At 42.6% G+C, this 26844-nt stretch overlaps 1 protein-coding gene across 1 annotated transcript; it reads left to right on the forward strand.

Moving 5' to 3' along the window:
• The first annotated feature begins 345 nt into the window (after positions 1–345).
• nhlh2 (nescient helix-loop-helix 2) lies at positions 346–14340 on the forward strand. Its single transcript, XM_003216805.4, has 2 exons — positions 346–1642; positions 9717–14340. Exon 2 carries the CDS (start codon positions 9717–9719, stop codon positions 10134–10136), a length of 420 nt encoding a protein of 139 aa, XP_003216853.1. The 5' UTR covers positions 346–1642; the 3' UTR covers positions 10137–14340.
• Positions 14341–26844: the final 12504 nt, after the last annotated feature.

The raw sequence follows: 26844 nt of genomic DNA on the forward strand, positions 1-26844 counted from the left end.
ATGTTGAGGAGGCAAACCCTTCAGGTTTCTGCTGAGGCTGGATAATGAGAGCGGAGGGAACAACTTTTGGATGGAGAACCCCGAGACTCTTTTCCCTCGTTTTTTTTTCGTGTCAGGAGCAACTTGAGTCGCTTCTGGAGTGAGAGAATTGGCCGTCTGCAAGGACGTTACCCAGGGGACGGCCAGATGTTTTTGATGTTTTTACCATCCTTGTGGGAGGCTTCTCTCATGTCCCCGCATGGAGCTGGAGCTGATAGAGGGAGCTCATCCGCACTCTCCCCGGGTGGGATTCGAACCTGGCAGCTTTCAGGTCAGCAACCCAATCTTCAAGTCACTTAGTCCACTACACCATCTGGGGGCTCTTTTTCCCTCGTGATAACCGCTCTTCCAGGAGTGGATTTCCCTTCCGAGGGGTAGATTTCCTCTCACTTCCTGCTGTCTTAACTGTGAGTCAGTTGTAAGGGGGATGTTTGTAACTTGGGGACTGCCTGGATACAGAACCTCATAATTTTTTAATTGATATTTTCCACAGTGCCCATTGGGGAGTGGAAGGAGGGGTAAAACTTATTCAAGTTATTGTTAAAACATCATAATGTTATCAATGAACCAAGTGGCACCCAAGAGATGATTTGTTAGTAAAACCCACCGTTGATTTGGAACCGGAGGAGTCGTTTGGAAGAGGGATGTTTGGAACTCGGGGACACAGATGCCTGTCTGTGGGAGGATTCCGAAATCGAAAAGAGAAAGAACGGGCAGCAAACCCAACGCGGAGCCTTAGCAGAGCCTCGTCTCTCCAGTGAGAAGGGGTTCTGCGGTCCCTGAGGGCTCGTGGGCCCGTGCTCTGGAAACCCGAGAAACAGTCTGGACGCCTGGCTCTGTAGTGGAGCGAGAAAAAGGGAAGGGGAGGGAAGGAAGGCAGAAGCGGACCCCACCCCGTGCCCTTTCCCCCCTCCCTCCTCCTTTCGCCTTGATAGCGAGGTGGACCAGTGGGTGGGCTCTGGATGGAGCAGAAGGGCAGCATTAAAAGCAGCAGCAGCATCAGGAGTGGAAAGGGAAAGCCCCCCCCTCCCCCGAAGAACGAATCAGAGTGATCGGCTTCGAGACCCGAGACGGCAGCAGCGTTTCCTCCTCCTCCTCCTCCACCACCACCACCTCCTCCTTTTCCCGGAGGAGAGGAGCCCCGCCGCCGCCTTCTTCCTCCTCCTCCCCCTTTCCCTCTTCCTCCTCCTCCTCCTCGGCCTCTCTTTTGTTATTGGATGCGCGTCCTCCTCGCCTCCATCCCTCCCTCCGGAGCCCCTCCGTGGACCGTCCCGCGCGCTCTTTGGTGGCTCTTCCGCGGCGAGAACATGAGCAGCAGTGTCGGCATCCGCGCTCCCTCCTGTCTCCTTCTCCCTGCTCTGTCTCCGCTATGAACACGATCCGGATCGACTTCTAGCGCGCTGCTCCATCCCCTTCCAATCCCCGGATTTCTCTGTGCGGCGCCTCCCCTTCACCCCCTCCCTCTCCCCCCAAACCAAAAAACAGCAGCAGGTTCGGCGTAGACCCCGATGCCTCCCTCCTGGAATGTCCTTTGAGGCGTCAAAGGGGCCGGAAGCGTTGCAAGCGAGGCTGCGGCGGTGGCGGCGACGGCGGCTCTGACAAGGTAAATATGTTCAGTCTAAGACTTATTTTTTCCCTCCAAAATGGGGTGCGTCTTAGAATGGCAGGTGTGCCTTTTGGTTGTTGTTGTTGTTGGTGGTGGCATGGCAATTAGGGCGCCTCATTTACAATCGATGGGGTCTTACAATGGAAGGGAGATGAAGGTGACGGCGTCAAGGGCCCACGGGACTCGTTGCGAAGGGATGGAAAGGGCGCCTCGGTTGCTTCCTGGGGAGAGAACTTTCCCCCCACTTGCCTCCCCGTCCCAAGCGCTGGGCTTCGATCGGAACCCGAAGTGAAAGGTCACGCTGTTGACAGGCGGCTCCCGTCTCTTGAGGCCCCCAGGAAGGAAAGGGGAGGGGTGACTGACGGCGGGAGAGGCCCCCGCCCCACCGAGCCTCGCCTTTCCCGGAGGCTCCACCAGGAACCCACGGGACCCGGCACCTAAGCTACTCCTGCGGTTTTAAACCTGCATCTCTCCCATCTCTATATCCGTTATCTCTCATCTCTCATCTATCTGCCTGTGCGTCTGTGTATCTATCCCAGGCATGGGCAAACTATGAGCCCCCGCTGGCGTAGTGGGTTAAAACCTTGTGACTTGAAGGTTGGGTTGCAGACCTGAAGGTTGCCAGGTTGGAATCCCACCTGGGGAGAGCGCGGATGAGCTCCGTCTATCTATGCGGGGACATGAGAAAAGCCTCCCACAAGGATGGTAAAAACATCCGGGCGTCCCCTGGGTAACGTCCTTGCAGGCGGCCAATTCTCTCACACCAGAAATGACTTGCAGTTTCTCAAGTCGCTCCTGACAAACACACACAAATGGGCAAAATTGGGCCCTCCAGGTGTTTTGGACTCCAACTCCCACAATTCCTAAGCAGCTTACCACCTGGGTTGTTGTAAGTTTTCCGGGCTGTTTGGCTGTGTTCCAGAAGTAATCTCTCCTGACGTTTCTCCCAAATCTATGGCAGGCATCCCCAGAGGTTGAAGGGTCTGTTGGAAACTAAGTAAGTGAGATTTATGTATCTGGCATTCCCCTGCTTTTTGAGTCTCGGCCTTTATTTACTGTTCTGATTTTAGAGGTTTTTAATACTGGTAGCCAGATGTTCCTTTTCGTGGTTTCCTCCTTTCTGTTGAAATTGTCGACATGTTTGTGGATTTCAGTGGCTTCTCTGGGTAGTCTTGACAAGGTAGTTGTTAGAGTGATCCAGCATTTCTGTGTTCTCAAATAATATGCTGTGTCCTGACAAGAATCAATCGGATTCCAGACAAGAATAAATCAGGGCCAGCTAGCACCTCCCAACAAATGATTCCCCCAGGCAGCTACCAGCCAGGCCTTGAAACTGCGGGCCATTAAAATGCTAATGAAAGTGACAAATTGCAGCATTCGTATCTCGAGCAGACCAGTGTTCTTTCCCCCACCTTGGACATTCCACAGATATATAAACCCCACTTGCCTAGTTTCCAATAGACCCCTCAATCTGTGAAGATGCCTGCCATAGATGTGGGCGAAACGTCAGGAGAGAATGCTTCTGGAACATGACCATACAGCCCGGAAAACTCACAACAACCCAGTGTTTCCGGCTGTTAGGAATTGTAGGAGTTGGAGTCCAAAACACCTGGAAGGCCCAAGTTTCCCCTTGCCTGATCTATCCTTTCTCTTATCTATTTCTTTATCATCTTTCTCATCTACCTCTATCTAGTACTCTATCATCTCTCTCATCTACTTCTATCATCTCTCTCTTTATCTATATTTCGCCTTTCTATCACCCATGCCTGATCTAGAATCTATCTACCTACCTATCACCTCTCTCATCTCTGTTTATCCAGTGCTCTCTCTGTCTCAATCAGTTCAACTATTTCTCTATCGCCTCTTTCATCTCTATCTGTAATAGTTCTCTCTCATCTATCACTCTATCTAATTTAATAATAAATAATAATAAAACTTTTATTTGTACCCTGCCACCATATCTGATAGGGACTCGGGGCAGCTTACAAAATAGCACACAAAGATGCCATACGTAAAATATATAATACATAAAATAAAATACATCAACATGAAAACAATAATAACATTACATAAACCAGGTATAAAACAACCTCTATTAAAAGAGCGTTAGTTTAAAGATTCATGTAATCTACTTTCTAGCACACACATATATCGTATTCACTCATCCATGTATCTATCTCCTCTTTCTATCACCTCTCTCATCTCTGTCTATCTTCTCCTTCTATCAATCTATCCATCAAATTTTTCCATCACCTCGCATATATCCACTGATTTAATCTTTCCATCACCCCTCTCTCATCTTTATAATATTTCTCTCTTTCACCTATCAGTCTATCTAGTCTATCTACTTTCTAATACACCCCCATATATATCTCTCATCTATCTATCTTTCTATCTATCTATCTAGTATTTCTATCACTCTTTCTCTTTCTAGTCTTTCTATCACCTTTCTCTCATCTCTATCACATTCTCTCTCACACACACACACACCTATCAATCTATCTAATCTATCTACTTTCTAACACACACACATATCTCATCCACTCATGCATTTGTCTATCTAATCTAATTACCAGTGGCACAATGGGATAGACCCTTGTGCTGGCAGGGCTGCTGGCTGGAAGGTTGGGTTGCTGACCTAAAGGTTGCTGGTTGGAATCCGGGGAAAGATGAGCTCCCTCTATCAGCTCCAGCTCTGTGCGGGGACATGAGAGAAGCCTCCCACGAGGATAGTAAAAATATCAAACATCCACCAGAAGCGACCTGCAATTTCTCAAGTCGCTCCTGACACCAACCACCCCTCGCATCTTTCTCTCTATCTAGTCTTTGTCACCTCTCTCTCTTCTATCTATCTAATCCATCTAACTGATCTATCTAGTCTAACTCCTCCCTCATCTTTCTATCATATTTTATTTTAATATTTTCTCTCTTTCTCTTACCTATCAGTCTATCTACTTTCTCACACTTATATCCTTCTGTCTGTCTACCTAGCTATTATCTATCACAGATCTCCCATTTCTGTGTGTCTGTAATATTTTTCCCTCTTTCTCTCACCTATCAAGCTATCTAATCTATCTACTTTCTCACACTTCTCTCTAATCTAATCTATCTCTGTGATCTTCCTATCACCTCCCTGCCGCTGTCCCACAAAGAGCCTCTCCTTCTTCGCCCCCCCCCGCCCCGCCCCAACCTGAGCCATTTCTCTGAAGAGCGTTTAGAACAACGGAAGCTCGTTTGTTTACATGGCCGCGGCCTCCTCCTCCTCCTCGTCCTCCTCCTCTTCCATAATATCGCATTCGGGTCCCTTTCCCCGCCCCGCCACTTTTTGTTCGGATTTCGACAGTAGAAAGGCGGAACGATATTTGGCAAGCCATGTCCCTCGTTCGGTTTCGCAGGAACCCGCCGGTTGTGGCTGTCGGAGCAGCGTAGATCCAGCCTCTGCGCAGCGGGCCCTGAATTCGTCCCAGATTTGAGCCCCAGGTTTAAAGGAACCCTCTTTGGTTCTGAAGCCGGCTTCCCCTTAAGAGACGGAGGAAATGCCACCTAAACATTAGGAAGACCTTCCTGGTGCTCCAGAGTCTTCTTCTCTGGAGGCTTTTAAGCAGAGACTGGATGGCCATCTGTCCAGGGTGCTTCGCTTGTACTTTTCCTACATGGCAGGGAATTGGACCAAATAGCCCTAATTGGGGTCTTTCTTTTTCAGCTCTAGGGTTCTGTGATGCTATGAAAATAGGACTCTCCGTATTTCGTGCCCCATTTCGTTCAGTGGCAGACTGGGTCTAAAAAATATTGTGGGGCACACTACAATCATTTAATTTGTATAAGAAACTAGCGATGCCCAGGTTAGGACATTTGTAACACTGTATTAGAAACAGCCATTGTTTGTTTGGGGGTTTTATGAATGGTCCCATTTTTTTTTCCGTGTCAGGAGCGACTTGAGAAACTGCAAGTCGCTTCTGGTGTGAGAGAATTGGCCGTCTGCAAGGACGTTGCACAGGGGACGCCCGGATGTTTTGATGTTTTATCATCCTTATGGGAGGCTTCTCTCATGTCCCCCGCATGGAGCTGGAGCTGATAGAGGGAGCTCATCCGCGCCCTCCCCAGGTGGGATTCGAACCTGGCAGCTTTCAGATCAGCAACCCAACCTTCAAGTCACAAGGCTTTAATCCACTACGCCATCGGGGGCTCCAATGGTCCCATTAGGAAAAAAAACCACATATGTGTAAGGGGTAAACGACCACTCCCATCATCCCAGGTCCATGTCCCTCAAATCCCACCAGGACTTGGTCATGATGTCTATGCATGCCAAATGTGGTCCACATCCCTCATGTTGGTGAACTTCGCAGTGCTCTTTGATTGTGAATTAATTGCTACGACCATCATCCCGGGTCCATCTCCCCCAATCCCTAACAGTACTTCAAAGACCTCGTCACACTGAGCTTGGATCCACTTTAAATCCACTTTATGGAGGGGGCTTTAAACAGCTCAGCCAGAGGGGTCTTGGGCCTCACCAAATTACAAACCGCAGAATTCTGCAGGAGGCAGATTTAGAGTGAATCCATGCGCTAGTGTGAGGAGGCAGCAACTTATCAGTTTATTGTACTAGCCCAAGGCCATGACAAAAAGGTACAGGTGCATGGTTCATAGAATAGTACCCTCAAAGCAAACAGGAAGCAAAAAATAACAAACATAGGCGAGCTCTGAACAAACCTCTGAGGATGCCTGCTATAGATGCAGGTGAAACGTCAGGGGGTCCAGATCCATTGTTGGTGGGGTTTCTCAGTGGTCTCTGGATGTGGGGGAACTGCAACTCCCATCATGCTGAGTCATTCTCTCCACCCCCCAACCCCTCACAAACCACTATGTTTTGATGGTCATGAGGGGTATGTGTGCCAAATTTGGTCCAGATCCCTTGGCGGAATTCACAGTGCTCTCTGGAAGTGGTAACCATATTGGAAAATACATATAAGCAAACAAACGTACACACAAACATTTTTTTCACTTTAATCATAGACATAGATATGAGATTTGAAAAATCACAATAAAAAGTACAATTGTGAAATAAATGCGTATATATACCCCACTTCCGTGGGATAAGAACAGACGTTGGGGATGATGATGATGATGATGGAGAGCATGGTGGGTCTGAACTTGGGAGGTTGGGGTGGGATTTAGGGAGATGATGAGATTTACATGTAATTTTGACTAATTAATAATAGATCTGTTTATTGATTAGTCTACTGACCATATCATCAAAATGCAATTATTAATATTTATTATTAATATTATTAATGTTAATATTATGAGTGTAAAAGGTAAAGGTTTCCCCTGACGTTAAGTCCAGTCATGTCTGACTCTGGGGATTGGTGCTCATCTCCATTTCTAAGCCGAAGAGCCGGCGTTGTTCATAGACACCTCCAAGGTCATGTGGCCGGCATGACTACATGGAGCGCCGTTACCTTCCCGCCGGAGCGGTACCTATTGATCTACTCACATTTGAATGTTTTCAAACTGCTAGGTTGGCAGAAGCTGGGACTAATAGTGGGAGCTCATTCTGCCTTCTGGATTCGAACCACTGACATTTCGGTCAGCAGGTTCAGCAGCCCAGCGGTTTAACTCGCTGTGTGCCACTGGGGGGGGGGGGGGCTCCTAACTTGGGGATTTATTTGTGAATGAAACACTGGCATGTTTTCGAACTGGAGCTAACAGCGGGCGCTCACTCCGCTCCCAGGGTTTGAACCTGCGACCTTTCGGTCTGCAAGTTCAGCAGCTCAGTGCTTTAACACACTTCGCCACCGGGGCTCCTATTATGAGTGTATGATTATATAATTATTTAGTGTTATTAATTATTGTATTTCTTCCCCTCCTCTCCTTGTGGCTGGACACAAGGTAAAATACAGCTAAACGCACACACCATTAGGAAACATTGTATAAAATGAAGATATTAGAACGTATTTCGTTGGAAGACATATATTAAAATATACAGAACAAGGATTAAAACCCAGTCAACACAAGATGTGAGCTTGAAATTCATAGTTAAAACTGACTAGGTCGGCCTGCCAAAAGAGACAGGTCCTCAGTTGTGTTTTATATTCCGACATCTCATAATAACGGTATTCACTGTATTGATAAAATAATAGTATTTCTTGTGTTTTCACTTTACATCCGTGACAAAAATATTGCTTATCTCTGTGTGTGTTTGCCTTTGTTTTTACACATTTATCCGGTTGCGTCAGGTTCTAGTTAGTCCCTATGGCGGGGTGGGGGCTGCATCAGCCTTATGGTTGCCTTCAAGGGACCGTTTGTAATTGTAAGGCTGTTAAATGGAACTATAAGGTTGCCCTGGCATCGAATGCCTCGCGGGAATGAAGACGGGGTGAAAAGAAAGCTGAATAATAACCACAGCAACGACAGTAGCCAGGACGCATTTCGGTGTCTCTAAAACTGTAGCCCTGTTTCTGGGTGTATTTGGCCCAGGTTGTATTTCTGTGTGTATTGAAAAAATGCACCGGTTTTTGAAGATATATACAACATATGGCACCCACCAGCCCCCGTCTGCTCGCCCACAGGAAACCATGATCATAACCATATCGAAGAAATGCAGTTTCCTGAATCAATGTCCCCAAATAACCCCACGAACACGCCAAGAATGTTGGGTCTCCTTTGTGGAGAGAAAAAAGCGGGGTGTAAATAAACATAATACAGTAGAGTCTCACTTATCCACTCGCTTATCCAACGTTCTGGATTATCCAACGCATTTTTGTAGTCAATGTTTTCAATATATTGTGATATTTTGGTGCTAAATTTGTAAATACAGTAATTACTACATAGCATTACTGCATATTGAACTACTTTTTCTGTAAAATTTGTTGTGTAACATGATGTTCTGGTGCTTAATTTGTAAAATCATAACCTAATTTGATGTTTAATAGGCTTTTCCTTAATGTCTCCTTATTATCCAACATATTCGCTTATCCAACGTTCTGTTGGCCCGTTTACGTTGGATAAGCGAGACTCTACTGTAATAGTAATAACAATAGTAATAATGGGTTGTTGTGTATTTTCCAGGGTGTATGGCCACGTTCCAGAAGCATTCTCTCCTGACTCACATCCTAGGCAGGCATCCTAAGTCGTTGTGAGGTAAATGGGAAAACTAAGAAAGGAAGGTTTATATATCTGTGGAAGGACCAGGGTGGGAGAAAGAACTCTTGTCTGTTGGAGGGAGGTGTGAATGTTGCAATTAACCACCTTGATTAGCATTAATCACCTTGATTAGTTCTTTTCCCCACTCTGAACTTTCCACAGATATATAAACCTTCCTTGCTTAGATTTCCAACAGACGCACCTGCCATAGATGTGGGTGAAAACGTCAGGAGAGAATGCCTCTGGAACATGGCCATACAGCCCGGAAAATGCACAACAACCCGTGATTCCGGCCATGAAAGCCTTCGTCAACAAAATAACAACAATAATGTAATAATTTGGGGGGGGGGGGGGGGGCTGGGCTGCCGTAATGGATGTGTTTGCTGCTCTTGAGAGACGGCTGTGCCCAGCATGGTCGTGGAGAGAAAAAGCGAGGTATAAATAAACATGTGTTGTCGAAAGCTTTCATGGCCGGAATCACTGGGTTGTTGTGAATTTTCCGGGCTGTATGGCCATGTTCCAGAAGCATTCTCTCCTGACGTTTCAGGACATGATGATGATGATGATGATAACTTTGTTTTGTGTGGCTGCTGTAACGCACGGATTTGCTCCTCGTCTAGTTCCCTGCTGGTCTTAGGGCGCTTTGGGGTCCATAGAGCCCCGCCCCCTTTCCGCCTCCAAAGAGGGAGGGGCTGCGTGAGAGGCGAGGCCACGCCCCTTCCTGCCCTTCCTGACCCAAGAGGGGGCTTCCGGGTTGCCTCCTACTTTGCAGATGGTCTTGGGGCGCTTTGGGGGCCCTTGGAGCCCCGCCCCTTTTCCCTCCAATGGGAGGCGGGGCTCAGCGGGAGGTCACGCCCCCTCACACTCCCTGACTCAAGAGTGGCTGATTGATGGATTGATTGACGGGTTGCCTCCTCCTCCCTTGCAGATGATGCTGAGCCCGGACCAGGCCCTGGACTCGGACCACCCCTCCTCGGCGCCCTCCGATCCGGAGTCGCTGGAGGCCAAGGGCCTGCGGAGCTGCTGCGCCTCGGACTTGGAGGCGCTCGACGAGGGCGAGGGCCCCGGCGGCGGAGGAGGAGGTCGCCCGGGCCCCCAACACCCGCCAGCGCCGCCCCTGCAGGCGCTGAGCCGCGAGGAGAAGCGTCGTCGCCGCCGGGCCACGGCCAAGTACCGCTCGGCCCACGCCACGCGCGAGCGCATCCGCGTAGAAGCCTTCAATCTGGCCTTCGCCGAGCTGCGCAAGCTGCTGCCCACGCTCCCGCCGGACAAAAAGCTTTCCAAGATTGAGATCCTGCGCCTGGCCATCTGCTACATCTCCTATCTCAACCACGTGCTCGACGTCTAGGGTCCCCGAGGGGCGGCGCGCGCCGAAGGAGGGGGCGGGGCTTCCCTCCCGGGCTCAGAGACGGAGACTGCGTGGCTTTAAGCTCGTGCCTTAAAGGGCCCCCTTGATCCGGGCCCTTCGAAAGAGATGGGGGGGGGGCTCGAAAAGGAGCGTGATGTAGGCTGGTGGGGCAGCCCACAAACAGACTGTCAGGTGCCCCTTTTTATTCTAGATCAGGGCTTCTTAAACTTTCCCACTTGGGACCCCTTTCGGCCTGAGACATGTTTAGGGTATGTACAGGCTGTTAGGAATTGTCGGAGTTGAAGTAGAAAACCCCCGGAGGGCCGAAGTTTGCCTATGCCTGCTATATAAAAAAATAGGTATAAAAACCCAACATTTCCTGATCACAAAACCAGGCTTGCTAAACATGTTGATCTTCCTTTTTATGAAGTACAGCTGAAGCCGCTTCTGCAGAGTCCACTGCAAATACAGGGTATCCCAAAAATGTATACAGTGTTCCCTCACTACTTTGCGGTTCACTTTTCATGGATTCGCGGTTTTGCGGTTTTCCAATAAACTCTAAAAGACGTTATAAATAATAAAAAATTACAATTGACAGCCTAAGGAAGGGAGGAAGGAGAAGCCAAAGGGAGAGAAAAGGAGCCCAAGCGGCAGCGGGAGGAGGGGGCGGCCATTTATCAACACACAATTGGTTGATAAAGACCTAAAATTGTGTATAACTACTAAAATAATGTATAAATATTAAAATTAATATAGTGTCCCTACTTTGTGGATTTTCACTTATTGCTGGTGGTCCTAGAACCTAACCCCTGCAATAAGTGAGGGAACACTGTACACACTTTATACCAGTGGTGCTCAACCTGTTAGTCCCCAGGTGTTTAAGTCTACACCTCCCAGAAATCCCAGCCAGTTTACCAGCTGTTAGGATTTCTAGGAGTTGAAGTCGAAAACATCTGGGGACCCACAGGTTGAGAAACCACTCCTTTAGAAGCTGCAGTTTCACAAGTCACTACTGACACACACAAAAAAGCTGATAGCTCATTAGATGTTTTCCCTCTCTCTGTTAAACCCACTGGAATTAATAATGGAAGTCAGACTAAGCTTTGAACAAAGGAAATTTTTTTAAAATGCTACTGGAAGTGTTCTAAAGCAGTTGAAGTGCAAAGACAACTGGGGTTTCAAAGAGATCCACCACTTACCATGAATCAAATTAGAGATAAGTTTGAGTCTGATAGAACTGTTCAGAATGGCACACTTTCCCACAAAGATTGTGTGGAGTGATGAGGCTACATTCAAATTAAATGGTTCAATTAACCACCACAATTACACTATTGTGGACTTGATGTTACTGTGGAACATCATGTTAATTTACCAGGAGTTAGAGTGGTCCAGCTTATCATCAAGATGATTAATTGGATCATTCATACACACACACAAACACTTTTTATTTAATTTTCACACTTTTATACCATAAAAGTGGGGGAAAGGCCAAGGAAAGTATAATAAGTTGATTATGGAGTTTTGTTAGTAAGTTAGGTCTATCCATAAGTCTAATGTACTTCCAAGAATTAGGAAGGGGAGGGTATTATTATACATACAATAGAGTCTTACTTATCCAAGCTTTGCTTATCCAAGCTTCTGGATTATCCAAGCCATTTTTGTAGTCAATGTTTTCAATATATCGTGATATTTTGGTGCTAAATTCATAAATACAGTAATTACAACATAATATTATTGGTATTGAACTACTTTTTCTGTCAAATTTGTTGTATAACATGATGTTTTGGTGCTGAATTTGTAAAATCATAACCTAATTTGATGTTTAATAGGCTTTTCCTTAATCCCTCCTTATTATCCAAAATATTAGCTTATCCAAGCTTCTGCCGGCCCGTTTAGCTTGGATAAGTGAGACTCTACTGAACTTCTATTTTTAAAGCAGTACCATTTACAATGTCTTTTGCTTAAGAAAACAAAAAAAATGTTTGTTTTTTTATTCCATTTGTCTTTCTCGTTGATCTTTTTCTTATCTTCTCCTCTGGGCCTATACCATTAATATTTCTTAAAGTTATTTTGCCACTTTACTTATATATTAAATTTTCTATTTTTCTTACTTTTAATAATAACATTTCATTTGTATTTCTTAGAGCCAATTTCATTTGTTAATGTGTTAGTAATGCTTGTATAAATACTTTTTAGGTTGGTCCATTGTGTAGACTTCTTTTATATCTGGTTCCCAACCTTTTTTTGATCAGGATCCACTTGACCAGGTACCACTTCAACCACAGTTCACTTTGAGCAGGGACTACTTTGACCAGGGACCACTCTCCAACATTAATACCAAAAGGGTTATAAATCAGTTTTTGGTCAACTTTAGATTTGGTTTGGTTATTTGGGGTGCTGATTCAGAAAATTGCATTGGATAGACCACATCAGCTCTAGTTTCTGATACACAACATATGCCATCCAGTAGTCGCCATCTGCTCTCCCACAGAAAACCATATTTAATAATCTAGAGCTGATGTGATCCATCCAATGCAATGGTCAGCTCTGCAGAAGTGAGTGGAAATAAAATAAAGAGGAAGGAGGTTTGTGGACCGGATTTTTATCCTCACAGGCCACTGCTGGGCTGCAGCCCACAGGCTGAGAACTACTGTTTTATAGCAACCTCTCTCTCTCTCTCTCTCTCCTCTCCCTCTCCCCCCCCCCCCCCCCCCTCTCTCTCTCTCTCTCTCTCTCTCTCTCTCTCTCTCTCTCTCTCTCTATATATATATATATATATATATATATATATATACACACACACCTATATATACCATTCTTGTTTGACGCTACTGTGGCTGATGTATAATTTGTGCCATTCTGAACAGTTCCATTGGATTCAAATTTATCCCTAATTCAACTAATGGTAAGTGATATTGGTGGATCTCTTTGAAACTTCCTGTCTTTGCACTTCACACTTCCAGTAGCACTTTAAAATGAATTTCTTTTGTTCAAAGCTAGTCTGACTTCCTTTTTTAATTCCAATGGGTTTAACCTGGGGGGGAAAAAACCATAATTTTGCTATTAGCTTTTGTGTGTATACATTTTTGGGATACCCTGTAGATCTGTGTAAATGTCTCAAATAGCCACGATGGCATTCAAAACATTTCCTGGGACCCCAACCTTGAGTTAAGGGGATCCCATTTGGGGTCAGGATCCACAGTTTTAAGAAGCCTTGCTCTATATTCCCCCCCCCCCCCCAAAAAAACAAAACAAAACACAAAAACACAAAATGAACGTTCAAATCTCATTCCCTTGTGACCTTAAATGTGTGATCCAGGAGTGCAGTTCAAAAAATGACACTATTTATTTTGTAAGTTAAGTTAGAAGAAGTAGACTATTTTCTCCTTGAGGCTATTTTTAACATTTCCAAGAGTGGTGAAGATTTCTTTGCATTTTGAAAGACTTTGATGCCAACTGTTTTTTTTCTATAGTCGAGTGTTTACATTTTCTTCTGTGAAACGATGGTCTTGAATTTGGAAGTGTGTTTTGTGGGGGAACCAGGTGGCGAGTTTCATTTGGCTCTGGTTTGTACTGCGCCACTTCCCTGTTTTTAAGCGTATTTTATATCTTCCGATTTTTTGTCCTTGATAAGCTTTCTTTATTTTGTGTGTTGGAATCAGACGATTTAGCACTTCACTTGGAAGATTTTTTTAATATATATATTATATAGATATATATATATTAAAAGGTGTATTGTTCTTCTGATCTGTAATACTGTCTTAAGAAGAATTTTGCTATTTATAAAGGAAGTAGTTTTGGTTTGTCTGTCTGTCTCTCTGTGAGCGTACATGTATGTCTGTGTGTGTGTGTTTTCTAGAAATGCGTTCCTTTTTCTTCTCAAAGAAAAACTGGACTACTTTCCTTTATGACGACCAAAAAGAAAAAAAATTACAACCATAAATTTTTTTGCTGTGAATCTCTTAAAACAAGAAGTGTGTTTTAGGGAAAGGAAGAAAAAAAGAACACATCTGTTATCCAAAGATTTTTAGTCTTTTTCAGGGTTTTCAGTGTGTGTGTGTGTGTGTGTGTATGTATGTGTTGCTTTACATAAGGCAATATTTTGTAGTGAAAATAGAGAAATCTGGTTTCTGCCAGAAGCATTTTTTCATATCTCTCATGAATGGTGCACTGTTTTGCATATAAATAAAAGTATCAAAACCTGTGTTCCTGTTTATTTTGTTTATTTTTTTCCACATTAAAAAATGGGAAGCAGGGGAAAAGGAAGGAAGAGGGGATTATCATATACCCTGATATTTCCAGGGTACACTTAGCATATATACTCGAGAATAAGCTGGCCCTAATATAAGCCGAGGCACCTGATTTTAACCACAAAAAAGTGGGGAAACTTATTGACTCGAGTATAAGCCGAGGGTGGAAAATGCAGCAGCTACTGGTAAATTTCAAAATGAGAATAGATCCCAATGAAATTATATTGAGGCATCAGTAGGTTAAAGGTTTTTCAGTATTTACTGTATTTCAAAGAAAAACAGTAAACTAGCTCTGTAAGTGGAAAAGTAGGGTCAACAAAAACAATATGGTGTTAACAATAACAATAATAATAATAATAATAATAATAATAATAATAATAATAATTTATTTCGTGTCAAAAGCATTGCATAATAAATAAGTTTAAAAATGATAAAATAAAGGAATCACGAACAGCTGAATAGTTTTGGACCAAAAGCGGGCAACAGCAATCACATTGTCTGTAGCTTTAAACAACTTCTCCTCCATGCATGAAGCAGGGCATTGTGGCCAAGCATACATATGAGAAGTTGTTTGTTCAGCTCCACAGTCACACAAGGTGGACGATTCCTCCAGGTAGTGCCATCTTACCAGGTTGTCTTTTGATCTGCCCACTCCGCTTCTCAGTCTGTTTAGGGACTTCCAAATTGCCCATTCTTGGTTTGCCCCTGGAGGCAGACCCTCATGGGGGGCCATCCAGTTGGGATTGCCTGGTTTAGCTGCCCTTGCTGTTGTTGGGGGAACATCAAGCAGAGTGGTGGTTCTCATGAAGTTTTTCCTTGATTTGAGTCTACTAGGAGGGGTAAATCTGTGTTGACTGTTAGTGATGACCGCATTTGTTTCTAAGTGTTTGCAGACCACTTCCTTAATGATCTTTTCCAGAATCTTGCCTGGTATCGACGTGAGGCTGACTGGACGGTAATTGTTTGGATCGTTCTTTTTTCCCTTTTTGAAGATAGGGACCAAATTTGCCCTCCTCCAATCTGCTGGGACTTCTCCCGTTCCCCAAGAGCTCTCAAAGATGATTACTAGTGGTTCTGAAATAACTTCTACTAGTTCCTTCAATACTCTTGGGTGTAGTTGATCTGGCCCTGGGGACTTGAATTCATTTAGAGTGGCCAGGTGTTCCTGGACAACTTGTTTCCCTATTTGGGGTTGGATTTCCCCTAATCCTTTGTCCATTCCATGTTGCTCAGGTTGAAGATGGCTTTCTTTTTGTGAGAAGACCGAGGCAAAGAAGGCGTTAAGTAGTTCTGCCTTTTCCCTGTCCCCGGTCACCATCACCCCATCTTCTCCTCGCAGAGGCCCTATCGCCTCAGTGTTCTTCCCTTTTCTACCGACATAAGCAAAAAAGCCTTTTTTGTTGTTTCTCATGTCCCTGGCAAGCCTGAGCTCATTTTGTGCTTTAGCCTTGCAAACCTTTTCCCTACAGGAGTTGGCTATTTGTTTGAATCCTTCTTTGGTGATTTCTCCCCTTTTCCACTTCTTGTGCATGTCTCTTTTGAGTTTTAGCCCTGTTAGAAGTTATTTGGACATCCATTCTGGCTTCTTTGCACTTGTCTTATTTTTTTCTTTGTTGGAACTGTTTGCATTTGCGCCTTGAGTATTTCACTTTTGAAAAACTCCCATCCATCCTTAACTCCCTTCTCTTTTAGTATTGGGATCTATGGAATGCCACTCAGTATTTCCTTCATTTTTTGGAAGTCAGCTCTCTTAAAGTCTAGAATGCGGGTTTGACTTGTCTTAGTTTCAGCCTTCCTTTGTATGGCGAACTGCAGGAGCACATGGTCCCTTGCCCCTAAGGATCCGACCACTTCAACTGCATTGATCAGATCTTCCACATTTGTTAAGATGAGATCGAGAGTAGCCGATCCCCTTCTTGCCTCTTCTACCTTCTGGATCATAAAATTGTCTGCAAGGCAAGCGAAGAATTTGTTGGACTTTGTACTCTTGGCTGAGTTTGTTTTCCAGCAGATATCGGGATAGTTGAAATCGCCCATGACTACTATGTCTCTTCTTTGTGCCTGTTTGGTCAACTGTTAACAGAAGGCTTCATCAAGTCTTTCATCCTGGTTCGGAGGTCTGTAGTAGATACCCACAACAAGATGTTTTTGAGTCCCAGTTCCTTTGATTCTGATCCAGATGCTCTCAAGCTGGTTTCCCAGATTGCAGTCTTGCATTTCTTCTGCAACGTAACTGCTTTTGACATATAAAGCTACTCCCCCTCCTCTCCCCTTTGTTCTATTTCTGTGAAAGAGGTTATAGCGCTCAATGGCTACATTCCAGTGATGGGAGTCATCCCACCAGGTTTCAGTGATGCCTATTACATTTTACGTGTGGTGCTGTGCTAAAAGTTGGAGTTCGTCTTGCTTATTCCCCATGCTCTGTGCATTAATGTAAAGACATGTAAGCCCCTGTGACCTTACTCTGAGTTGTTTATTTGGGATTATTGTGCTCTCGGTAACTGGTCCTTGCTATGTTTGTGCAGCCCTCCATTTAGTCTTTTAGTGGTTCCCTGTGGTTGTGGGTAAAATACTGTTCACAAGACTGTTGTTCCCCTCCTCCAGCGGATCTAGTTTAAAGTGTGCCTGATGAAGTTTGTGAGTCTGTGTACAAAAATGTGTTTTCCTACTTGTGTGAGATGCACCTCATCACTTGCCAGTAGGCCATTCTCCTGGAAGAATAGGCCATGGTCGACGAAGCCAAAATGCTCCTCCTGACACCATTTTCTGAGCCAGTTATTGACCTGTACTATTTTTCTGGCCCTAGTAGAGCCATGTCCTACAACAGGGAGGCGGGATGAAAAGATCACATGTACATTACACAGTTTTAGTTTTGTTCTGAGTATTTCCCCCTGAAATGCTTGCAAATCCTCTAAATGGGCATTTGCCTCTTGCAATATTTGCAACCCCTATATATCTATATTTATATCTACCTAGACATGTCTATATATGTTTGTGTGTGTATTTCCCCCTGTAATATTTTCAAGCCCTATCTATCTATATTCATAGATATCTGTCATCTCTCTAATTATATCTATATAGGATTTTCAGAGACTAGCAAACATCTGAGGGGAAAATTCCTATATAAATATAATATATACATATAGATACAGATATACAGGTAGATGGAAATCTCTAGATACCTATATGTATATAGGATTTGCAAAGACCTGCAAACATATGAGGGGGAAATTCATATATAAAATTAATGTATATAGATAGGTAGATAGATACAGATACAGGTGCATAGGGATTGCAAAGGCTTGCAGGGGGAAATGCCTATGCTTTTATAAGATTAATGGATATATATTTCCTGAATTGCAAGGGCTTCTCTACCTCTCCTTTCCTTTTTCAAAACATTCCCTTGGTTAAGAGCAAGGGAGGTTTTGGAAAAGTAAACACAGTGATAAGGGAGGGGGAGATGGGGGAGAAATATATCATATAGCAAGCAATGGCCTCCAGACTCCACTGCCGGCTTGACCTTGACCCCATTATAAGGTGAGGGAGGCTTTTTTAAAAAAAGGGCTGAAAAACTCAGCTTATCTTCGAATATATATAGTAGTCAAATACATCTATAGAAGCTTATATTAAAACATCATTAAAGTACAGCCATACAAGCATTTTCTAGGTGCATTTCAAGTATTTCTAGGCATGAAGATGACTGCAGACACAGACTGCAGCCAGGAAATCAGAAGACGTTTACTTCTTGGGAGGAGAGCAATGACCAATCTTGATAAATAGTGTAGAGTAGAGACATCACACTGGCAACGAAGGTTTGCATAGTTAAAGCAATGGTATTCCCCATATAATAATATACCAATGAACTACAATCATTTATGGAAAAATATGAGCAAACAAATCATTTCATGGGGAAAGAAATTTCGAGATATCTCCTCAAGGCAAAAAATTTACAAGATGAAGATCTTGCCCAAGTTCTTATTCTTGTTCCAAACCCTCCTGGTGAATATTTATTTATTTATTTACAGTATTTATATTCCACCCTTCTCACCCCGAAGGGGACTCAGGGCGGATTACAATGAACACATATATGGCAAACATTCAGTGCCAACAGGCAAACAACATATATAGACAGACACAGAGGCATTTAACATTTTTTTCCAGCTTCACGATTCCGGCCACAGGGGGAGCTGTTGCTTCACTGTCCAGTAGTGGGTGTACTTCCTCATTCCATTCCTCATGTTTTGCTGGCAGTTTTATGATGTTGTAAATTAGTTAAATTAGCCTCCCGCATAAAGCGTACCTAAATTTCCCTAATTGACAGATGCAACTGTCTTTCGGGGCTACATAGGTCAACAGCAAGCCGGGTTATTTAATGGTTGGGGGCTTAACCCAACCCAGGCTTCTAACTCATGACCTCTCGGTCAGTAGTGATTTATTGCAGCTGGTTACTAGCCAGCTGCGCCACAGCCTGGCCCCTATCAATTTGTTGAAGAAATGGGATAACTCTTTCAAAAAATGGGTAGTGGGAGGAAACAAAAACAGAATTGCTAATTTCTTATATTATAGTAAACAAGAATTGGGTGGATGGGGGGCTCCCTCATTGGGAATATACTATGAGGCAAGTCAACTAGCGAGGTTACTAGAATTCAAATTGGAAGGGTCAAAAAATGAGTGCAAATAGAAAAGGAAGCAAATAATTGGCAAAAGGGAACGTCAATGGGAGAGAGAATAGATAGAAAAGACCTAAAGAACATAAAAGCAGGCCCTTGCTTAACAATGTTGTCAATCTGGAAAACATGGCAAACTAAATTACAAATAAATAAAATTGACCCTTTCCCATTAGAAACATTGGAAAATAAGGACAAGACATTTAGGAATATAATTAAGGCACTGAAGGAAAATGTCATTAAAAGGATTGGGGACCTTATGGACCCCAATGGAGAAATATTAAAGTGAGATAAAATAAAAGATAAATGTGGCCAAGGGAACTGGATAGCATGGTTAGGTTTGTCCAGTAAAGCCCAGGCCATGAAAAGAAGAGAAACAGGTGAAACCCCCCTGGATAGAATAATTAGAAGGAAATTAGAAATAGATAAAGGAATGACTGGGCTATGGTATGATGAACTAATTACCTTAACTTATAATACGAAAGAAACGCTCACAGAGATCTGGAAACAGGAAAAAAACTTTACTGAGAAACTAATTGGGTCTTGGATCGATAATATTCATAAAATTAATCATATAAGGATCAAAGAAACACAAAGGAAAATAATCTCAAAATGGTATAGAACCCCCCTTCAATTAGCTCATATAACGGGAAGTACCTCGAACAAATGTTGGCATAAATGTGGGGGAATAGATTCATTCTCCCACATGTGGTGGGACTGTAGAAAAATTCAAATCTTTTATAGCAAAATAAGAAAAGAAATGGAAGAAATAATAGGGAAAGAATTAATATGGGACAAAGCCAGATTTATGTCCCTCACAATAAAGGTAAGGGACGATAACAATAATTGGACTGAGATTCTAAAATATATGACAGCCGCAATACAAGCCACAATAGCCCAAGGATGGAGGGATGAGACAAAATGGGACGTAGAAACTTGGTGGTCTTATATATCAGAATATATAATCAATGATTTCATTAATCAAAGGAAAAAAATATACAAATAGTCTAAAAGAACCTGACTGGTTCAGGAAATGGTCAGTCCTAATTAACAAAATAGATGGAGACGAAAGATACACCACCTTGAACCAGCTGTTCCACACAGTTAAAATGATACAATGATAATATATTGAATTGCTGTTCCAGGGGGGAGGGGGAATGGGGGGTGGGTGTTACATTCCAAAGGATCGTTTAAAATGTCATTTAAGCATTAGTTACTTTTGGTATTATGTATATTGAAATAAGACATGCATCGCTAAAATTTTGTTAATTGTTAGAATGTAATAAAATTTAAAATAAAAAAGCAGTCAAGGATGACAACACTTTTTAAAAAGTTTTTTTTAAAAAGGAATGGTATTCCCCATAGTAACCTATGGATGTGAGAGCTGGACCATAAGGAATGCTGAGCGAAGGAAGATAGATGCTTTTGAACTGTGGTGTTGGAGGAAAATACTGAGAGTGCCTTGGATCGCAAGAAGATCCAATTAGTCCATACTCAAGGAAATAATGTCCGGCTGCTCACTGGAGAGAAGGATATTAGAGGCAAAGATGAAGTAGTTTGGCCACATTATGTGAAGACAGGAAAGCTTGGAGAAGATAATGATGCTGGGAAAAATGGAAGGGAAAAGGAAGAGGGGCCCACCAAGGGCAAGATGGATGGATGGTATCCTTGAAGTGAATGGCTTGACCTTGAAGAAGCAGGGGAATGTCGATGGCCGACAGGGACCTCTGGTGTGGGCTGGTCTATGAGGTCACAAAGAGTTGGAAGCAACTGAACGAATAAACAAAAAAAAGCATATATTAAAACATACATTTATGAAAGAACATACATGAAACAAAACAACATACATGAAACAAAAGTTTAAAAACTTTGGTTCAAAGTTTCTTTTAACCCCAAGCTCAGAAAACAGATTGTTGTAGGTAAGGATCATTGCAACATAGGTAATGCTGTCATATCTTTAAAAGCACTGAAGGCAGATTTCTTTATCCATTCAGCATTTCTAATGACTGTCACGCTAATTTAAATCTCCCATGAATGAGAGATTTTCCAAGTCACTCTATCATCAATAGCCCTGCTCATGTCTTGCAAACTCAGGGCAAACTTTCCGTTTGAACTGCAAGCGTGCGTCAATGGAATTGGCAGCAAACAGCGCTGAAACAGGCTTCCAGGAAGATAGCGCTGCACACCAAAATAAACAAAACCAGTAAAAGTTCAACAACTGGCAGGAAAGAAGATCCAAACTAACGTCATCTTCAGGTTGTTAACACAAGCCGCAGTCGGGTCAAACCAGAAGCCAGGAACAGAGGAAAGCCGCATTTACGATAGCCAATCCAAAGGTAGTTTTCCGAAGTGGGAAACTGAAGCTGAAGTCAAGTAAATCCAAGGTCAAGAAGGGAAAGAGCTGCGTCCATGAAAAGCCTGTCCAAACGTCATTACCGAAGGTCATCAAACAGAGCCAAAGTCGCCAGTCCAAAGGTCCAAGAAGGGAAAAAAGCACACTCACGATAGTCCAGTCCAAATCCAAGAATCACAGGAACCAGAAACGCCAAGCTGTAGAGCCAGGACCCAAAGCCCAACAGGAAAAACAGGCAGGGGCAAACCTACGCCAAAACGACACTTTGCCTTCTGCAAAGGATCCCCATTTCAGACCCTACTTTTAACTTACACATCATTATCTGAAGATGAGCTGGTCTCCACCCCGTCATCATCCCCCACAGCTGTTCCTGTCGTTACACGTGAACCCCGCCCACCATCCCTCCAGTTCCTCCATCTCCTATCAAGACTTAGGTTTCCCCATGACCCGGGTGTATCACCTGTTTGCCAATCCTCCTGTCCCAAATACCCCACAGACATATCACCAGAAGTTGGCTCTGCAAACACATCCCTCATTTCTTGTACCCTATTATTTATTATTTATTTACAGCATTTGTATTCCGCCCTTCTCACCCCGAAGGGGACTCAGGGCGGATCACATTACACATATAGGCAAACATTCAATGCCTTTTTAACATAGAACAAAGACAAACAAACATAGGTTCCGAGCGGGCCTCGAACTCATGACCTCCTGGTCAGAGTGATTCATTGCAGTTAATTGCAGCTGGCTTGCTCTCCCGCCTGCGCCAATGTGCCCTCCACATTTTCATCACTCCCAGACCCATCATCCCTAGAGAAACCCAAAAATGACTCTTCCTCTGTGGGAGCAGTAAGTATATCCCGAAGCTTCTTCCTCTCCCTTTCCTCATCTGATTCCTGCTCCCGAGTAACCCTTTTAGTTCCTCTATTTACATCCATCCCGTCTCCCTCTTCAATCATTGACTCCTCATCACTTGAAAACCCTTCAAACGTGTCTTCCTCAGAAGGTGCCATAAGTATCTCCAGGATCCGTTTCCTTTGTTGTTCCTCATCTGGCAGCTGCTCAAGATTACCCCTTTTCCTCCTACTAGTACTTCTACTACCATTTGTAATATTGCCAGCAGACTCAACTACAACATCCTATGATATTCAATGGCAAAGTAGAATGGTGCTGCTCATACAAACTGGAAAAATCACATTTGCTTTTTGGAAATATTTTCAAGCCATATATTATGGTTAAACTGTGGATAAAGAATCTGTGGACATGGAGAACCAAGTATACAGAATTCTAAGAATTCTAAAAGAAAGGAAAAGTAGCATTTTAAATATGAAATAAGCAGAAACAGAAGTAGGTTAAATACAAATTAGAATGCAACATAGGAAAATGATGGGCGACAAAATTAAAGACAGGCATAAGGGGCTCAGAGATTGACAACAACAACAACTCTTTATTGATTAGTCAATTTTGTTTTATACAATATAGAAGTACCTGAATTAAAGTTTTAAATCAGTTAGCCTAGGTACAAGGGATAGATTTGTACAATAACAAAAGAGAGGAAATTATTAAACATAGCTTGAGCTAAAATGGAGAAACAGAAGCTTATGCTCCAGCTGCATGCCTGGGATCATAGAATCACAGGGTTAGAAGCAACTACAAGGATTTCTTCATCAAGAGATGAAGGATAAAAATATTGATGGAAAAGAAAATAGAAGTTAGGGAAAACTAACTTGGATGACAAATAGTTCTTTTTCATATTAAATTTGAGGTTAAGATCAGAGATGCGGGGTAAGTTGACAATCATGTATCTGGCCATGCTAGTAACAATTGAAAGAAAGAAAAATAGGGGTGGAGAATGAAATGTTATCTTTAGAAGAGAGTTATTAGAGACTTAAAGGGGATTTCTGGTGAGCAGTGACCCCGCTTGTTTTAAGCCCGGGCTGTGGTGTAGGCTGGTGAGCAGTCAGCTGCAGCCAGCTGCAACAAATCACTCCGACCAAGAGGTCATGAGGCCAGCTCGGAGCTGCGTTTGTCTCTGTTTTTGTTCTATGTTAAGGCATTGAATGTTTGCCTTATATGTGTAATGTGATCGGCCCTGAGTCCCCTTCGGGGTGACAAGGGCAGAATATAAATACTGTAAATAAGTAAATAAATAAATAAACAGCAGGAAAGAAGAAAAAGAAAGAAAGCTGGGAGACCGGCATGGCAAAACAGTGAGTTTCCTAAATAAAAAATTCTTTTTCTTCTAGGTGGGAGGCTTCCCCCTAATAATGGATATTAAAATGGAACTGTAAATGGTCATTCCTTTTAAAAGGGAATAGGGAAGAACCAAGAAAAATGATAATATAACAGCGGTAACCCCCCCCCCCCCAAATTGGGTTGCAATGGTTGCAAGGGGAGGAGCATAAGAAACAAGACAAGAGAATATTCTTAATTAAAACTTGAAGAAGCAAACACCAAAAAGACAGTAAGAATTTATTTATTTATTTATTTATTTATTTTTCAAACTTATATGCCGCCACTCCCCTAGGGCTCGGGGCGGCTTACAAGAACCGGCTAAAATCAACAATTTAAAAACATCTTTAAAACATCTTTAAAACATCTTTAAAAATATCTTTAAAACATCCTAAAAGCACCTTTTAAAACATCTAACAGAACTTAAAGGCCTGCCGAAACAGGTGTGTCTTACTGTATGCCCTGCGGAAAGCCGACAAGTCCCGCAAGGCACGGACTTCAGGTGGCAAGGTGTTCCAGAGAGATGGCGCCACTGCTGAAAAGGCTCTGCGTCTAGTTGCTGTTAGACGCAAGGCCTTAAAACTGGGGACTTCCAACAGGTCTTGGTCCTCAGAACAGAGGGATCTCTGGGGTTTGTAGGGAGTGAGGCGGTCCCTCAGGTACATCGGCCCTAGACCATGTAAGGCCTTAAAGGTAAGTACCATCACTTTGAAAGTGATCCGGTGCTCAATTGGTAACCAGTGCAGCTGCAGTAAGATTGGTGTTATGTGGCATCTCATCGGGACTCCCGCAAGGAGTCTGCCGGGCAGCTGCATTTTGCACCATGACTTTGAGATCCTTATTGTTGTGTCTACGAGGCTACCTTCTTCATCAACAAAGTGACCATAGACGATGGGGATAGAAGGAACAGAGAAGGCAAACCAGAAGAAGGGTGGAAGTTGATGTGGGGATGGAATTGAGCGATGCAACAGGAGGACCAGAAATCTGCAAATGGAAGCTGGAAACGGAAGCCAGGAAGGCCAAGAATTAGACTGACAGACTCAGAGGACCAAGAAGAGAAGAAAACATAGAGAAAAGATGACACAGAGAGGACGAGGATCATAAAGTCAAGAGAGATAAACAGATTGGCTCCTTCGCTCCAACAGAAATAAACAGAAAGAAAGGAAAGAATAGAGAAACAACGAAGGAAGGCAAACCCATTGAGAAACAAAAGGCCACGGAGTGAGGGACAACAGAGAACAGGAGCTAGTAAAAGAGAAGAATCAGGAAAGTATACAACATTACCAGAAGACTAGGTGCCACAACTATATTACAAGGCAAGTAGAAATAAATATAAAGGACTGAAGGGGCAATAGAAGTTTTTTTTAATTGATCCAGTGGACCTTATGATATCAATTCATTAAATCATCATTCATCATCAACTATCAAATATTAATTAATTATTATATATCAATTATTGGATTAATTAATTTCAATTAAAACTAAATAAATGAATTGAATAAAATTAATAAGAAGGATAAAGACTTAAGCTAATCAAATTTAAGACTGAATAGACTTATGTAACTGCAATTAAATACATCTTGTCAATTGTAATCTTTACAAACAAAATATTAAATTGATTATATACAAGCCTAAATGGGAAAAGGAGTTTAAAGATCCAAAAAGCCTTCAAAGAAGACTCTCAGTGACTGAGGAGATAAATATGAAAGATATACTAAGAGAATTACAAACAATTTCAGAAAAGCAAGATATTTATCAAAAAGAACTTCATTTGATGACTGAAAGACAAAATCTACAGCAACAGGCATTCCACGAAAAAATGCTTGATATGAAAAGGGAAATATCAGAAGAAATTGGACAGATGAAAAAGGGATTGGTTAAAGTATGTGGTGGTATAAAGGAAATAAAAACAGAGAAGCAAAAACTAGAGACAACGCAAGCAGGAATGCAAAAAGGTCTGGAAAGACTGGATAACAAAAATGAGAAACTGGAGCGATCACAGGAACAAATGGAACAGAGTAAATTAGAATTCCAATTAAGATTCTGTAATGTCCAAGAAGAAGACAAAGAGACAAGAGAAAAGTTAAGACAGATAGTTGTACAAATAACAGCGGCAATACTAAAAAAAACACAGAGGAAGAGGCTGACCGGGAGATTCACTGCATATACAGGATTACCAGAAATTATGCAAAAAAGAATAAAGTGGCAAGTTTTATAACAGACCAATTTGTGAGGAAAAGAATTAGAGATGAAATTTTGAGGCAAAACAGCATGAACCTGACGTTCTATAAACAAGAGAAAATTGCATTACTCAAGGAATTCCCAATAACAACGTTAAACAGAAGAAGGAAATGTCAATTTTTAATGGAGGAACTCAAAAAACAGAATATCAGATTTAGGTGGGAAAAGTTGAAGGAATCATGTAACATATAAAGAGGAATGTTATTGGTTGACTTCAGAACAAAATGCAAAATATTTTTTTTAAAAAAATTAAAGGACATTGTCTTCAATCCTCCCACTGACAAACCAAAAATGAAAAGGAAGGAAAGAAAAAGACAAAGATTCCATTCTCCAGAGGATGAAGATATGCAACAAGGACAATCATCAACGAATTTAGAAAGCAATGACGATGAGGTAGACAAGGCCAAAACACACAAAAATGGCAATGAGTGAACTTATGAGACAACTGAAATGCAGCCCTTAGGTCCACAAGGGCTGGATGCCAGTAAGGCCCCTGGCCCAGATGGATATACGGCAGACTTTTACAAAACAATGAAAGAAAAAATAACTTATTTTCTAAAAATAATAATTAATGAACGATGCTTTTAGGATGATCGCATCTGATTTTATGTAACCTATATTGTATTTTAATAGTTTTTAATTGTTTATGCATTGTTTTGATATTGTTTTTGTATGGGCATTGAATTGCTGCCATTTCTGTAAGCCGCCCTGAGTCCCTTCAGGTGAGAAGGGCGGGATATAAATGTGAGAAATAAATAAATAAATAAATAAATACAGAGTGAAGAAATTCCAGAGACATGGAAAAATGTGGATATTATTATGATACATAAAAGAAAATTTGGATAATACAGATGTTTGTAACTACAGGCCAATTTCTCTTTTGAATGTGGATTACAAATTTTTTGCTAATATTTTAGCAACAAGATGCAAGGACTTTCTAAAAAAAAATGGATAGGAGAAGAACA

This window comes from Anolis carolinensis, chromosome 2 (genome assembly GCF_035594765.1).
Source record: "Anolis carolinensis isolate JA03-04 chromosome 2, rAnoCar3.1.pri, whole genome shotgun sequence".
Taxonomy (NCBI): Eukaryota; Metazoa; Chordata; class Lepidosauria; order Squamata; family Dactyloidae; genus Anolis; species Anolis carolinensis.

Bases quoted from the DNA above. Each gene is read 5' to 3' on its own strand.
- nhlh2 (XM_003216805.4), top strand. From the start codon at position 9,717: ATGATGCTGAGCCCGGACCAGGCCCTGGACTCGGACCACCCCTCCTCG.